The sequence below is a fragment of the Nelumbo nucifera genome, chromosome 1 (genome assembly GCF_055504915.1).
Source record: "Nelumbo nucifera cultivar China Antique chromosome 1, China Antique-T2T, whole genome shotgun sequence".
Classification (NCBI taxonomy): Eukaryota; Viridiplantae; Streptophyta; class Magnoliopsida; order Proteales; family Nelumbonaceae; genus Nelumbo; species Nelumbo nucifera.
This window is the reverse complement of record NC_142649.1, coordinates 203,840,014-203,855,613: the sequence shown is the minus strand read 5'-3', so window position 1 is coordinate 203,855,613 and position 15,600 is coordinate 203,840,014. Positions and strand designations below refer to the sequence as shown.

General features: G+C 35.8%; 1 protein-coding gene across 1 annotated transcript; it reads right to left on the bottom strand.

The window, feature by feature from the left end:
- Positions 1-2,647: 2,647 nt before the first annotated feature.
- CBL1 (calcineurin B-like protein 1) lies at positions 2,648-15,350 on the bottom strand. The gene is made up of 9 exons (XM_010276210.3): positions 15,171-15,350; positions 14,483-14,635; positions 12,995-13,077; positions 11,172-11,231; positions 4,875-4,983; positions 4,727-4,779; positions 3,754-3,834; positions 3,150-3,262; positions 2,648-3,030 (listed from the first exon to the last, which is right to left on the bottom strand). Exons 2-9 carry the CDS (start codon positions 14,559-14,561, stop codon positions 2,967-2,969), a joined length of 642 nt encoding a protein of 213 aa, XP_010274512.1. The 5' UTR covers positions 14,562-14,635; positions 15,171-15,350; the 3' UTR covers positions 2,648-2,966.
- Positions 15,351-15,600: the final 250 nt, after the last annotated feature.

Sequence of the window (15,600 nt, the reverse complement as noted above, 5' to 3'; positions counted from 1 at the left end):
CAAGAAAGAAAAACGTTGAAGATTTCAGAAAATTGAAAAACAACTTTTTGGGTTTCGAACTACTCTAGATTTGTGGGAATTTATCTAAACTAAACGAATTCATATATTTCCATTGATTTTTTTCCCTGTAGAAATATTTCCACCGTATACTACTTACGACTGATGCTTTGAATCATATATATTCCCTATGCAATGGCTGATACGTGTGGACATGGCTACAACAATCGGTAAGTATATCAATTCTTGAAAGGGATAATTGCTGTTTGAATTTATACATGCTTGTTGACCATTCAGTTGAGATTAACAAAAAAAAAAAAAAGGCTCAGTTTGGGAATAGTACAAATACGAACAACAGTGCACATGTTTATTGTAGATATTTGTATTTGCACTCTTTTCAAAGTTAAGCTCAGTTTTCGTGGGCATTTGTATGCATAAAGACTTGCAAAAGCAGGCATTGATTTATGTGTGCGCCTACTATTGGGGAAGTTTCATTTTAATGTTTCCCCCAAAAGGTAGGTGTTTATTTACTGTTTTGCTGATGTGGTGTCTAGTGGCGCTTAAGTGTTAATAAACGGGTTTATTATTATTTTTCTCGATTTTACAAACAAATCAAATACAAAAATTTAGTGAATAAACGTCCACGGTTCCAAACACATACAAAGCAAAATCCAAAATAAAATTAAACAAGAATTTGCATTTTTTACTTTTGAACTCCCATGCATTTGTACTGCAACCAAACACAGCTTAAAGTCCAAATATGTTAATTCTTAACATGAAGAAATAGATTCTTATTCTAAAAACAAAAAGACGAAACTAATGTTAATCTTCTTCTTCAAACCAACCGAAACCCTAGATTATTGGGAAGAGTGTTGAAGAAACTTTTGGTGCCATTCATGGGATTGCATCCCAAGAACTAGAAACTTTTTTTAAAGACATGGAGAGGGATTCGAAAGCTTTGAGTACTAAAAAGAACCTAGAGGTACAGGGGAGGAATTTCAGGGGATTGAGAAGCTCGTCTCCGCCATGCTGCTATTTTAATTGCAGTTTATAGGTCACCTCAATTGTAAATGGGGGATAGTACTCTCTATACCATTATGTTTCTACAATCCGAGAAGATGAAGATGTTTCCTGTTCTGGGTTCTGAGTCTTTTAATCTTTGTAGCTCTGATTCAGATTTTTAGTTCTGGTCTGGTAAGGGATGTATCCTGGTCTGATCCAACCCCACAACAAGAAGAGATTCAGGACTCAAATCACCGAGGGAACACTTGCTTGGTCCTAACTTCAATTCAGATCCTAAACCACGGCTTTGATGGACTGCTGACCTCCACGAAAGTTTCTGAATCCGTCACTCAGCTTGGCGAGCTTGCATTGACAATCTGGATTTTTCCTTTTTATCTATTTTCTTTCCCTGTATCTTCTGATGACCCGAACGATGGTACCAGTGGGATGATAAAGGCTAAACAACTCGGACTAAATAAAAAAAATTTTATGCAATATCAACGGCCATTTCAAAACTCAATGACAATTTTCAGATCAAGGTGATTGTCATCCATGTTTATTGTTACCACTGGCACGGAAGTTGCAGTGGTGACTGATATCTTCAGGTTTGAAGAAGGTAACATGAAGGGGCAAGTTCGGTATTAAAAAATGACGTAAAGGTAAGTAATTATACTTTTTTTTTTAAAGATTTGTTTTGGTATTTAATATAACACAGAGATTGGCTTTCCATCAGAGCAAGCCAGTGCCCACACCATTCCAACCGCCTTTTGCAACCTTGCATTGAGAATATCTCTATGAAATAAAACACATAAACAGGGAGATATTCTCAATGCAAGGCTGTAAAGACTGCTCGGGCTTTGCCCTGACCAAAGCCAAATTCTTTACAATACAATTCACAGAGATTAGTGGTAACAGATTTTGTTTGAGATTTTTTTTTTTTAAACCTGGATGCAATTAGCCTTGGATTTGTATAAATAGTGCATGACTGAGTTGACCATCCCAATCCTTATAAAACTATTATAACATCATTATCATCATCCAAATCTCTTGTCCAATTCCATTGATCTTACACCACTGTTCCAATCCTGGATGAAAGTGAAGGGTTGTTTCTGGTTGATAATTGGCACCAACACTTCTGCCTAACTCTCGTGGTCATTGATGGTTCTAAAATTATGTTTTATTTTAGGAAAAATCTATAATGCCAAAAGGGCATAGTACCAGAGCCTTGACCATTAAAAATGCACCCGAGAATATATATTTTTACTTGCAATATTTCAGGTTGGACAAATTTTATGAGAATATATATTTTTATCACAAATGCTTTGAGTTATCCATACAACATTGAGTACTATCTTCATGTCAAAGTTAGTATTCTATTATAAATGTCAACACCCAATTCAATATCTGATGTGGTGTGAGAAAACATTTGCAAAACATTGCAAGTGACAATAGTACCAAACACAACCATTATCATCATTTATTAGCATGCATTGAGCACATTGCACCCGACTTTGCAATACTTCGCATTAACAGCCCATTTCATGCCCGCAACATGGCTGGACCTTTTTTTGGGGAAACTTTCTCATGAACCAACAATTGCAGCCACACATTTCTATTGGAACAGTTTAATATAGCTAAGAAAGATCAATTAGGAAAATGGCTTTAAAATTAAATTAATTAATTGATGATGATAAAAATAACTTTGCAAATTTATAGCAACAGCTTTCACCCTATACACATAACCAACTTCTGTGCCTACATTAATACCCAAAAAAGAAGAGGCTTTTTTAACCCTTCTTCGAACTTAATCTGTTAACTCACCAGTGGCAATCTTTCCCCTGTTATGCCGTGAATGGAACGTGTACTCCATATATTCGGTCTTTGTCTAAGAGTAAAAGAGGAACTTCACTAACCGATTATCTTCAAAATGGCGTATCAATTGCTGGGTACTGAGCATGTATAATCACTCATGTAGCCATCTCGTCGACTTCTGAGTTAAACACAAAACTTGGAAATGTTGTTGTTATGTCCCTGCATTGTTCATGGCAGAAAATATTTAGGTTTTACTTTGTTTTCTTCATTTCAAATGCAAATTAAGTGAAGCAAAGCCTGAAGCGATAAACCAAAATTTGTACTCTGGTACAACTTACCTGAGATAAGGTAGGGTCATAATCTTCATCAACGATGGGTTGCGATAAACGAAATTCTGCCATTCAGATTTATCAATCTTCCCGTCCTGATCTATATCAGCATCCAAGAATGTCTGACAAAATCCAAGATTTCAGTAAACAAGAGAGCACCCTGTGGGGGTTGGGGGGGGGGGACTTAGCCTTAACATCGCCTTGTAGACTTTCCAGTTGGGCCAGACCTCCCAAAGCCAAAAGTCAAAGCGTGGAAGCCCTCCCAAAATGGGCAATAATTTAAACAACAGACCAACACTGATGTGCTGTATGCTCATTCATCATACTAACCAAATGATCGTTATCCTTGTTTTAAAATATTTTGTTTAATAGAACTAAATGATTTAACCACCTGTACAATTAGACCTTGGTTTTCCATGGGGTGAAGTGCTTAATCTGTCATGTCCTTTTTGAATGTTCAATTAATTGGAAAAATCAGATATATGGGCGGTATTATGGTCAATCAATTGGAAAGTCCATAATAAGATGACCATTCATCAAATTTTCCATCAAAGACATGGATCACCAATAGAATAGGTAGGGTACTGGCATATTTTCAGCAATGACAATGCACCTTATCAAGTATAGCCTCAATAGTCTCATCAGCCAATCTCATTTCTGATTCGCATAGAAGTGCAATTAGCATTTGCTTGACCTGCAAAGAAGTAAGAAAATGAAACAACAATGACTATCCTCAATAGTCTCTCAACAGGTACTTTCAAGCTGGTCTAGCTGTAATATTGAGTTTTTGCATGCATAGAAAACATCCATAAAAAGGATGATGGAGATAAGGAAACCAAAAGAATATCTGAAGAGATAGAAGACGGATATATATCTTCACTTTGATCAAGATCAATAAGAATATATAAGAAGGTTGATCAAAATGAAATTCATAAAAGGGTGGAAAAAACCTTGTAAGTATGGGTGCAAGCGAGCCGAGCCAACTCACGAGTTACTCGGGCTTGGCTCGATAAATACTCGAACTTGGCTCAAAGATTATCGAGTCAATTGAGCTTGACTTGAGTCGAGTAGTTAGTCGAGCCGAGTTTGAGCTTCGCAATACCTGGCTTGAGTAGCTCTGTGAGCCTAATCAAGCTTCTAATAAAATATTATTTTCAATATATTTTTATTTCTAATATAAATAAATATTATTTTTATATTAATTTATTTATGTTTATAATCAAGTTTCATAATATATTTTTATTTATAATTGGCTTGAGCTGAGTCAAGCTTGAGTAGCTTGCGAGTATCAACTCAAATTGATTTCGAGTATGAAATTCATAACTCAGTTGAGTTTTGAGCTTTGAGCTTCTCAGTCGAGCTTGAGCTCAAGCCAATCCAGAACATGGCTCGACTCAGCTTGATTACACACTCCTAGGCATAAGACATTCAAAACATATATGTATTGTGCTAGGAGAAAACTATAACCATTCTCTTACCAAGGTAAGGGTAGAATTTTCATACGGATAAAAGTTAGGGTTCCCATGCCTCTGGTTTTGTACAACTCATAAAAAAGAAACCAATAAATATAAATACATAGTACTTACCTCCTGTCGCTCAATAAATCCTGTTCCATCCAAATCATACAGCTTGAATGTAACTATAACACCATATTAAATTTAGGAATTAGTAAAATGGAAACATCACCAAAGAAATTTGGAAATCAAGGGTAATTACTAAATCTTGTAAACCTACAGTTGATTTTGTCTTCTTGAGGAGCATTAGGATGGAAGACATTAAGGGACCGAACAAAGTCACCAAAATCAATCACTCCCCTTCGCTTGACATCAAACAGGTCAAAAATCTGTGTCACAGAAATTAAAATTCATAGCAATTCAATTGAGGATTACCACAATAGTTGATTTCTTATAGATTGTTAACCACACTAAAAATGGGTGGATTTAATTATAACCCTGTTTTGAACAATTCTTCAGCTCAATCAATATCCAAATACTGATCAGGTGAAATAATTTTATTAGGAAACAGAAGAACTAAGCTTCCTACAGGCATGGTGATGGGGATCATTCTAAGCCCTTAAATAACTATTTTGGGTGGAAGAAAATCAACAAGTTTTGATTTGACAAGTTGATAACTCTTGGGATTTATGCTAACTGGACTCCAATGCTATTTTTGTCATTTTAATTTATTGTATGAGCTCCATTCAGTAGGAGTCATTTGTCCAGTCATTCTAATAGGGAGTTTATTATGTTATTTTCTTACTTTTGGAGTCCAGTCGCGTTTTCATAATTATGAACAGTATCCCACTTATAGAGTGATTCCATTGACATCGACATTCCAGGGTGATTATAGGTCCCCTTGGAGTGAATCATTGGGTTTTCTCCTTATTTCTCTAACGTTTTTCAAGATATTAACTATTGCACACATCTAACAACCAACCAAATCTCAAGTTTGGGATTGTTAATAGACATGAAATTTCAGAAATTATAATTTTTCCTTCTGATTTTTCTCCACTTTCTTTCTCTAAAACCCTAGCTGTTCTTTTTAGAACTCCTACCCAGACAATTTAGATCCCCGATCTAACTGAATCACCCTCCACATAACTCCAATAGAAATAAATCTACAGAATTTCAGCCCAAAATTTCCTGTGGAACTCAAGTTATTGAAGTTTCTTGCTTTCTTTCTGTGAACAAAGTCTGAAATTTCTAAGATTTCAGACCAAATTCCTTTTTTTAAAACAGCAAGTTAACCAATTGAAATTTCACTTTGAATTCTTACTTAGAGCCGCTTGCTTTATTCAGCTCTACATAAGACATGGCTTAGCATGCTTCACAGTTGTATCAGGCACATTACTCTTTCTTGTAAAGATGAGAGATTTTTTAGGTTTTGACTCCCAATAAAGAAGAGGAACAAAGTAAGATGAATTTCTGAGTTTTGATACGTTCTATATTAATATAGCCAAGTTGGTAATTCCACAAGCATGTAGGATTAATTGTATCATGTGTTCTTTTATTGGGGATGTGTTCCGATAATAGTAACTACAACAGTTGCAATTGTCCCCAAGTAGAGCACAACATTGTCATCAATTAGCCTTTTGCTTTCCTTGAACCCCTATAATGTATTACATGCATAAGTGGAAGCCCTAGAGTCAATACACCAGGATGCAAAAATGACCAACATATTGGTTTCTATGACAAGAGATTTGAAATTACCTTCTTTGTTTTTGCGGGATTCCAGATATCAAGGAAAATTCCTCTTCCAGTGCCCAGTTTGCTTACAAAAGTGTCATTCATTAGATGACTTGTCTCTCTTCTGCTTCTTTTGTTTGCCTCACTTTTTCTAAGGCTTCTTCTTACCCTTCCTTTTCTTCCTGTTAGATTTTCCACCACCTTTAACAAGCATGGCTACCCGCTTATCCTTTTTAATCAATTCTTCAACACTTTGCAACATATTGTTGAGCTCCTACAAGCTAACTTTTAGTTTGTTTATGTTATGGTTCATGACAAACTGATTGAAGGACGAGGGTAAAGAGTTCAGGACGGCATCAGTCTTGGTGTCATCGTCAAGTTTGGAGCCAAGAGCCTCAAATGCATTTATATAACCTATCATCCGTATGACATGGTTATGAACTGGTTAGCTCTCTCTTGCATTGAACTGGACCAGATTTGAAACCAAACAAAGTGGGAGATGTGTACTTGATATGGATACCACAAATGCAGATCCCAAGGTGGAAGTTCACGCTCAAATCAGTCCTAAAACCAGCTTCCACTGAAGATGGCGCAATTTATAGGTGAAGCTGATTCAACAACACAATTTTCAGCAAAACTACAATCCAACTGCTTGGGTTGAAGTAGGGAAGGTGAGCCTGAAATTCCTCTGAATTTTTCTTGGAAAAATCAGAAGAAAACTTATATAAATCAGTCACAGATAGTTGCTGTCGAACTAGGAAAAAACTAAGAGACAAAAGGGTGCAGAGAGAACCAGAAACTACAAAAATATGAAGTTGTCTTGGACTAGTCCACCCCCTCCTCTTTTATAATCTCTCATGGAGCTATCTCCTAATCTAATTAGGAAATAATCTAGATTTAAATTAGATCTGGATTCTAATTAGAGATATACCTTCTTATAAGATTAGGTGCTCCATACCCAGATCCAACCCTAGATTCGCCCCATGGAATTAAGTTGTCATGTAACAGCTTAATTAATTATATTAATTATGGGCCTTAGGCCCATCAACTATAAGGCCCACGACCCAAGGGTGTTGCATGACCAAATTAGGACTGATTTGAATGGTGTGGGACCCTACAATGACCTCAAGTAAGTTCATATGGGTTTGACCCAACCTCTTTGAAAAGGTTTGGCCGATTTCACTGTTAAACGTAGTGAACCCCTGAGCACATCACTATGGGCTCAATATAGGCCCAACATTTACACTTAAATAATCCTTAAATTTAGCAATCCTATGAAGATCCAAGGATAATGGACTAAAGTAAGATAAAGCCCATCAGGTAATCAACTTTGTAATGGTCTCTTACACAACCTCTCGGCCCATAATGATCAAACACTACTCGATAAGCCTCTCCCCTGGCTGTAAAGTGCAGTGTCACTCTCTACTTAGATGAATCCCAAGAATAAAACCTTTTGCAAACATTTTTCATAAAATATTAATATATATCATATAAATAAATTTTGCAAAACCAAATATCAAACACAATTGAAATACACTACCGGTAGTTTAGGTTTCCATTAAAGACAGTGTATACCCTATCATTCACTTTGTCCGACAAAGGGGCCGATCCTATCACTATGATCACCCACTCAAGTGAATTCTCAAACTGCCCCAACATACCCAAATTTTGACCCTTGATGAATCTCACTGATTGGCATATCAAAGACAACTCAATCCAACACCTAGTACAATACCATAATCAAGTGTAGGGGCTGTGTAACTTTCTGATTTTGCCCATCAATCTCCAAGGTTCAAGACATAATTGGAAAATGGTGCGAGTTTAGTGTTTCATCCAAACACACAAGGCATGTGCTTTGGGTCTAACCCTAGTAGTTGAGATAAGCTGCCCCAACTTCTTTGGTAGAACATCAGTGTCAGCCTTGGTAGGATAACTCCCAAATTCTATCCAACAACTGAGAACATTCTAAACTAACACGAGTCTCATAAGTGTCTAGTTTAAGGGGCAATTACATAGAAATATACCGATATCAACATGGAACAATAATGTAATTTTATTCATTTACAATAAATGTATCTGTACATCAATTTGATTGAAGCTAAGGGCACACACTATTTAACACTTGCACCAAGAGTCAATAGTCAGCAATCTGTAACTTTTTAATTAGTTATGGATGAACTAACCAGAACAGGAGGAGGTCCTATAAAGCATGTTGTTTACCAATGATATGGTATTGATTGGTAAGATTAAAGATGAGTTAAATGCAAAGCTAGAACAATGGGGAGATGCTTCAAGACCAAAAGGTTTCAAGATAGGTTGAATTAAGGTAGATACATGTAATGCAACTTTAGTAAAAATATTAGTAACAATGGTAGTGCAACTAAGATTGACAAGAAAATACGTCAAGCTAATCACTTTCGGTACCTTGAATTAATTATCCATGAAGAGGGAGACTTTAAGATTGGTCTTGTGCATGAATAACCAATGAATGCACCCAATGAAGAGTGACTTGGTGCAAGTAGAAGGTTCTAAAAAAGCAAGAGGAAGACCAAAGAAAATGTGGCCTGAAGTGTTGAAAAATGATTTAAGGACTTACAATTTAAGAAAAACATGGCTCTAGAGAAAAGTGATCGAATATGATTTGTTTAATTGACCCCAAAGACTTGGGAATAAGGCTGAGTTTATTGAGTTGATTATTTTCAGAACCGCTACAACTGTTCAGTGGAAAGATTTCAGCACTTATTGAGAAATTAAAGAGGAATTCTTGTTGATTGAAAAGAATAAATATTGGAGGTTGATTTCAAAATCAAATTCTTTCATATGAACTTTGGACAGGCATCGACTCCCCCGTTTCCTCTATTCTCAAAAACCACTAAAATTAATTAGTACAAGTGTTTATTGTGAAGCTGATCCCATATAGTTGGAAAAAGGCTTCAATGATGATGAAGTGTTCAATGGGAAATGATGGGCAATCATGATTTGGTGGCAGTAACAATGAAATTAACTGCATCATTCGATTCTCTTTCTCTCGCATAGTAGCATTTGCAATCTGATCAGGCGTGGGTGAAGACTCTTCTTAGAAATGGAATTTGAGAGGACAGAAGTGAAGATTCTTGGGTTGTTATTGGTTGGATAATTTGTTACTAGAGTGGCCTAGGGAAATCTAGTCACTTCATTAGAGAAGCTGCCGAAATAAACATCTCATCATGATTTATCTAGGATATTAGGTCTGTTAATTTGATCAGTGATGGACTTTCTAGTCAAGGGTGTGATGTAGGACCAGCTCAATTCTAGTCCTTAGAAAATGTTGAATGGTCTTCTTGACATAGTTTTCAAGGCGCCAAGGTGAGGCTAAGTGACAGGGAGGCGCCTTTTCGCCTAGGCAATGGATTTTTTTAAGTAAAAACATGTATACTATGGTAGTTCCCTAGGTTCCATAATCATATTTCCTTAATAAATATACATAATTTTCATAAAAAAAAATAAACTTCATGTTAAAGTATAGAAAATCAACATATTCCAACATATTCATGAGAAGAAAAAGAAGAAAGAAAAGAAAATAAAAAAATATATATATAGGGGCTGAACCCCTATTTTTGTTATAGGAAAAGAAGAAAAAAAGGTGGAAGAAGAATAAGAAGAGATTAGTATATAAAAACACACAATTAGTAAAGAAAAATAAGAAAATGTGTTGATTGGACAACACTTTATGTTCTTCCTTGCTTATTGGTTCAGCTTTTGAAGTCTTTAAGGGTTCAATACAATGTTGATTAAACCCTACCAAATAAGAAAATAATAAAAAGAAATTAGTATATAAACACACAAAATGAATATTTTAGTTTAAAAATGTCTATTTTATAAGTATAACCTCAAAAAATTAAGAATATAAAAGTCTCTTATAACACTATAGAAAACTACTTGGCGATTAGGTGAGGCAAAGCCTCCAAGGGCGCCTTGTCGCCTAGGCGCCCGCCTAGGCACCGTCTTGACAACTATGCTTCTTGATCAAAGTTTTATGGCTGTTGATGGCTGTAATGACTTCTTGAAGGAATAAAAGAGAAAGAAGGGAGAGAAAGAAGAGAGAAAATACCTGGAATCACTCACCATAGCTAGCATAAGCTGAAGAAAACTCAATATATTTCATTGCCTTCATGTAAAACGTCCATACATATTTATAGACTCCAAACTCATAATAAACCTAGGAGTCAAACTGTTAGACTCATAATAGTCTTAGGAGTAAAACTGTTAGTCTCAATAATCCTAGTAGGATTCAGACTAAGTTGTCATATCCTATTTCAATTCAAAGAAGACTCGATAACTCTAATCCTACTTATGCAATGACTCTGAAATTTTAAACATAAACAAACTATAACTAAACAATCAAACCCTATTGGACCCCCCACAAAATTGCAAAAATTACAAAAATACCCCTACTGTCCAAAAATATAAAAATACAAAAATTTTCACAAAATTCCAATTTTTCCTCTTCAGCTCCTGCATAAGGGTGCCTCTTTACCTAAGTAGTTACACTGTTCTTGTTTGCTGCATATTTTGCAGTTTTAAAGGCCATTGTAGGTTGGAGTTTCAGAATGTACTTCCCTTGTCCCTGGAAGCTACGGCCATTGTACACTCTCTTCTTTTCTACTCCTATTTAATAAAGTTCTTTATTCCCACTTAAAGATGGCCTTGAAAAACTAAAATTACCTAACCCTGAGTTGAATGGTGCTTTCAGTTTATTCTTAGCTTGTCACCAACATGCTTGATTAACAAAATATCAATTAAATATGAGATCATGTAATCAAGATATGATACTTCTAAACTAAATGAAAAGGATATAGAATAATACCCGATTTGCAAAGAGGTTCTCCTTCTTTCTGTTCTTAAACAGAGCTAACTGAAATTCCTCCTGCGTGTACAGCAAGAAATAATGATTACTAGAGTGTTGGGTAAACAAAACTATAAACAAATATAGTTTTGAACCTGTTCATTTATAAAGCCAGAATACTACCAAGACATGTCAATCCAAGGAGGCATTACTGCAAATTCCAGAAGTCAAATGGAATACCAGAGACACTATTCACTGCCATGTTCACAAATTATGATAATACAAAGACACTGTATGAGTTATAACAGTGGCAATGCCCACCATAATGTTACAGATCATAATTCCATCCTACCTAAATACTTATCCAAGAGAACCATTCACTACCACACAGAATGGACACTTCCCTCCCAAGGACATCTATATGTTTCGCTACAATTCCAATGACCCTTGTCTGTGATTTTACAAATATTATAAATGTCTCATCTACACATTTGTCTCAGAGCTTCAAAGCATATTACTAGTAGACAAGATGCAATCCCTTAACCAGTCTCCTCTACCACTAAAAGAGAAATAAATGATGGCAGAGTATTCATTGATATCCCTATCACCAGTGTTGTGTGTTTCCCACATGTCTAACATTCTCTATCAGTAAGTAGTCTTATTTGTCTGCTAGTAGGCTTGGATTTTCCTTATCATCAGGTTGCATGGTGAGAATGATGAGTTGTGAGGTCATGCACCATGTAGCATGTCCTGGACACCAAGACAACTCCTTCATTGGTAGTCTACCTTTTTTTTTTATTGATAATTAACAGGATTCCATTTCGTCATCATCATCATCATTGAAGCAGTATCCCAACTATAGGTTTGCCAGGTTGAAGATGGGAGTTTTTGGGGTTGGGCCCATAAGAAAACAAAAGAATTTAGTAAAAGAAGAACGAGACTTGGGTGCAAGAGGCAGGAAATGTTAATTGAACAGTTGATCTCTTAGGGGTTGATAGTTTGGATGATGGAGTATGTTGTGTCATTATCAGGGGGGGGGGGATTTTAAGATCTTTGTGCTCATAGCGTTTTTTTGTGTATTCTGATTGGTATGATATTCCTTGTTGGAGGCAATGGAAAGCTTGTTGTAAGGTTGGGAACCTTGGTTGCTTTCATTTTCTTGTGGGTGATACTATATCACCACTCTTGTAACCCTATTTCAATAAATTTTTCTTTTTTTATTTATTATGAGAAAATATCTTTTTCCTTAGAAATAGCTGAATGACTAGACCTCACTGATAAGAGAATGGGCAAACCAATGGTTTATGGACTAGCTGGGAAAATCAAGCAGGAAAACAAAATAATTCTTGAACCATCCAGAGTCTCCCCTACCTCTAACCTAATTAGCATAGGATACAAAAACAAGGCCTTTAAAACCAATTAATAGTTGATAAAAGAAGATAGGACTTAATCTTAAGTGCTTGTTCAGGTGGACTCCAGGGGTTGCAAATGGTTTAGCTGATGCTCTTGGAAAAGAAAGGGCAACTAGGTAACTGCTGATTTAAGGGGCACCTACATAAGCGTGGTAGCTTATTTGTAAGAAAATGATATAATACAATTATGTTTGTCTTCTACACATCAAACAACATGGAATGGATAAATTTTCTTTATCAATCTATTAACAAAAACTGTTGATTATTACTCTTGCTTATCAAAACAAAAACAAAAGATTAGATAAGCATGACTTTAATTAGCTACAGCTTAATGGCTTGTCTGAAAAAGGAAAACAATAAAACATCTCCATAAATCACAATAACTCAGATAAATAAGACCAAAATGAATATGAATGCTCTATTGTGTGTTACCTTACTTATTAGCCCATCATCAATCACAGAACTGCTAATGCTCTTAAACAGTTCAAAGAGTGCTTCAACTTCGCTGACGCTGACTGGAAAATTATGATAAAAACAAAGTTGGCCAAGTTTTTCTAAAGCATTAAATCAACACCAGAATAACCACATTTCATCTTAGGACTGATTACAAGATCTCACTTTCTGATATTGGACACAGATAAACAAGAACACTGACTTTTCATGTTTATAAGTACTAGAGAAAGATTTTGTCCGAAGACAAGTCCCCATGATAGGAATATCTGCAGGAGCTTTAGCCACAAAAACAACTTTCCAATTTTCAGATGGTAACAGGAAAAAAATCAAAGGATATGTTGCAGTAATACAAGTCAAAAGGTATGTAACAAAAACTATAACAGCTGTAAGGTATAATTGTATTAACTAAAATCAAAAGTATACATGGTCCTCTGTGCAAAGAATTTTTGTACAACAACCCATTCAGTCATATTACAACTGTAAAGACTTTTACTTGGTTTTTGTTGATTTTATTTTTATTTCCAGGGAATTTTTCTTATCTTTTTATTCCACTAAGCATGTCTATAGATTCATCTGATTTAATATTAACTATATCAATTCATCAAAGTAAGAACCTTTCTCCTAGCTTTAGAGAAACATTCAATTAATTAAATCATAGGAATGCATTCTTAAAATTGCAGAAGATTAGGTAAATGCAGTGTTGTTTATGTCCTTAAATCAATAAAGATCTGCAACCCCAACAGTAATAACAATGAAAAGTCGTTAAATGGTTGGCAAGAGGAGGTGGCTCTGGGGGTTGGAGATCCTTCAAGACATGAAGCTGAATGCAATGGTTCATTTTTATTGGGAAAGATATACAATCACCATGTCTTTTGCCAACCTTTTCTCTGACATGCAAAGCAATTATTTCCTTCCCTTGAAGTTCTAAGGTTGTCCTAAAAATTGCATATTCATTTACAAGCCAGGAATTGACACTCATATGCAAATATGAAACGATCTGCTTCATTTTCTTTGTTTAGTACATAATTTGCTTCAATTTCATTTTACCAAACTGGCAATGGACCATCCAAAATCCTTCCCATGTGGGATGTTTACTTTGTGAAGAAAAGAGGAAGGACTTCTAACTCATAATTCTTGGTTCTGGCCACGGGGGAAAAGGAAATTCCTCAATGCAATCTCCGGTGCTTCAGGAAATCAGCACGGTAATTGCTACTTTAATTTGATTAATGAAGACATTAGCATGATCAACTACTTCGGCATTTTTCACCAGGCAAAGGTGATTTAAAACTCTCTTTTTATTCTCTTCCTTCTATTGGCAATGCGAATAAGAAATCATTCAAGACTAAAATTTTGTGTTGAATAAGATGACAAAAGTGTACAACTCGAAATAATGCAATTTAATGTGCCAAAAAATACGCATGCAAGAACAGCCCAAATAAAAATCTTCAAGGATTTGTTATGACTTACATGCTGTTTGAGATGCGAGAATTACAGGATCCTCGTGTCCACGGAAATGTTTTCTAGATTTTGAAGTGTAGCAGCCCATTTACTTTACCCAAAGCAAAGGCCACTACCGGACAAGCCTAGGCTTCACTGTAATTAATTAAAAAGCATCTCATCCTTGCAAAAATAACCCAAAATGAACCTCATCATCGTTATTAGTATTAAATAAATAACACGGAATTATAGGTAAAAGGTCTCAAGTTCAAATCATTTTCGATCAAAAAAAGAAAAAAAACACGGAATTATCAAGAATTTGATACAAAAGAATTGATTGAAAACGGAAAACCTTGATAGTTTCGGTTCTAAAAGCATGAATATGTATAACAAATAAAAATTAAAATGAAACAATAAAAGCAAATCTTGCTTTTAACAACTCCCAATCTCGAGGCGTATTTCCCGCGAAAAAAATATTCAGAATTTAAACAAGAACAACAAAATGAAGAACTCCAACAAAGAATTCAAATAAAAGGTAATTGAAAATTATATCCCTCCACCACCATTGAATTAACAATCGTCTCCAAAACAAGCGCCAGAAGAGATGTCATAACGGAAGCAAAGTTCCAAAAAAGGAGAAAACACAACAAAGAAAGGAAAAAGAGTACAAAAACAAACGGAGAATGCAAAAGGTAGAAGCGGAAAGACCGAAACTTACAGGACGGAGAGATCGCCGGCGAGTGCCGGATTCCGACGGGATTGAGATAAAACAGGAGAGGGTTTTGAGTCGTTACGAGGAGGATATACAGTGAGATGTCCAAAAGCGTTTCACCGGATCACTTGAACGGCTCAGATTTTTCTGAACACAAATGCGGTCCGCGAATTCATCTCCTGTGTCAAGAAAAGAATCGATGGGCAAAATATAGCCAGCCAAGCGAGAACCGGTGGGAACTAGGAAATAATAGTCAGACGTACGCGTGGTGCGAATTATGCATCTCCCTCTTCACTTTTTGTTTTTGGAGTTTCTAAGCCCAACTCCCTACCGACCCCACAGCCCACGAGTTCGCAATGGCGATGCTCAAGTCATCAATGCCGGTGTAACGTTTCGGAGGAATTCTAAGCAAAACTACTACTGGCTGTCCTCCAAC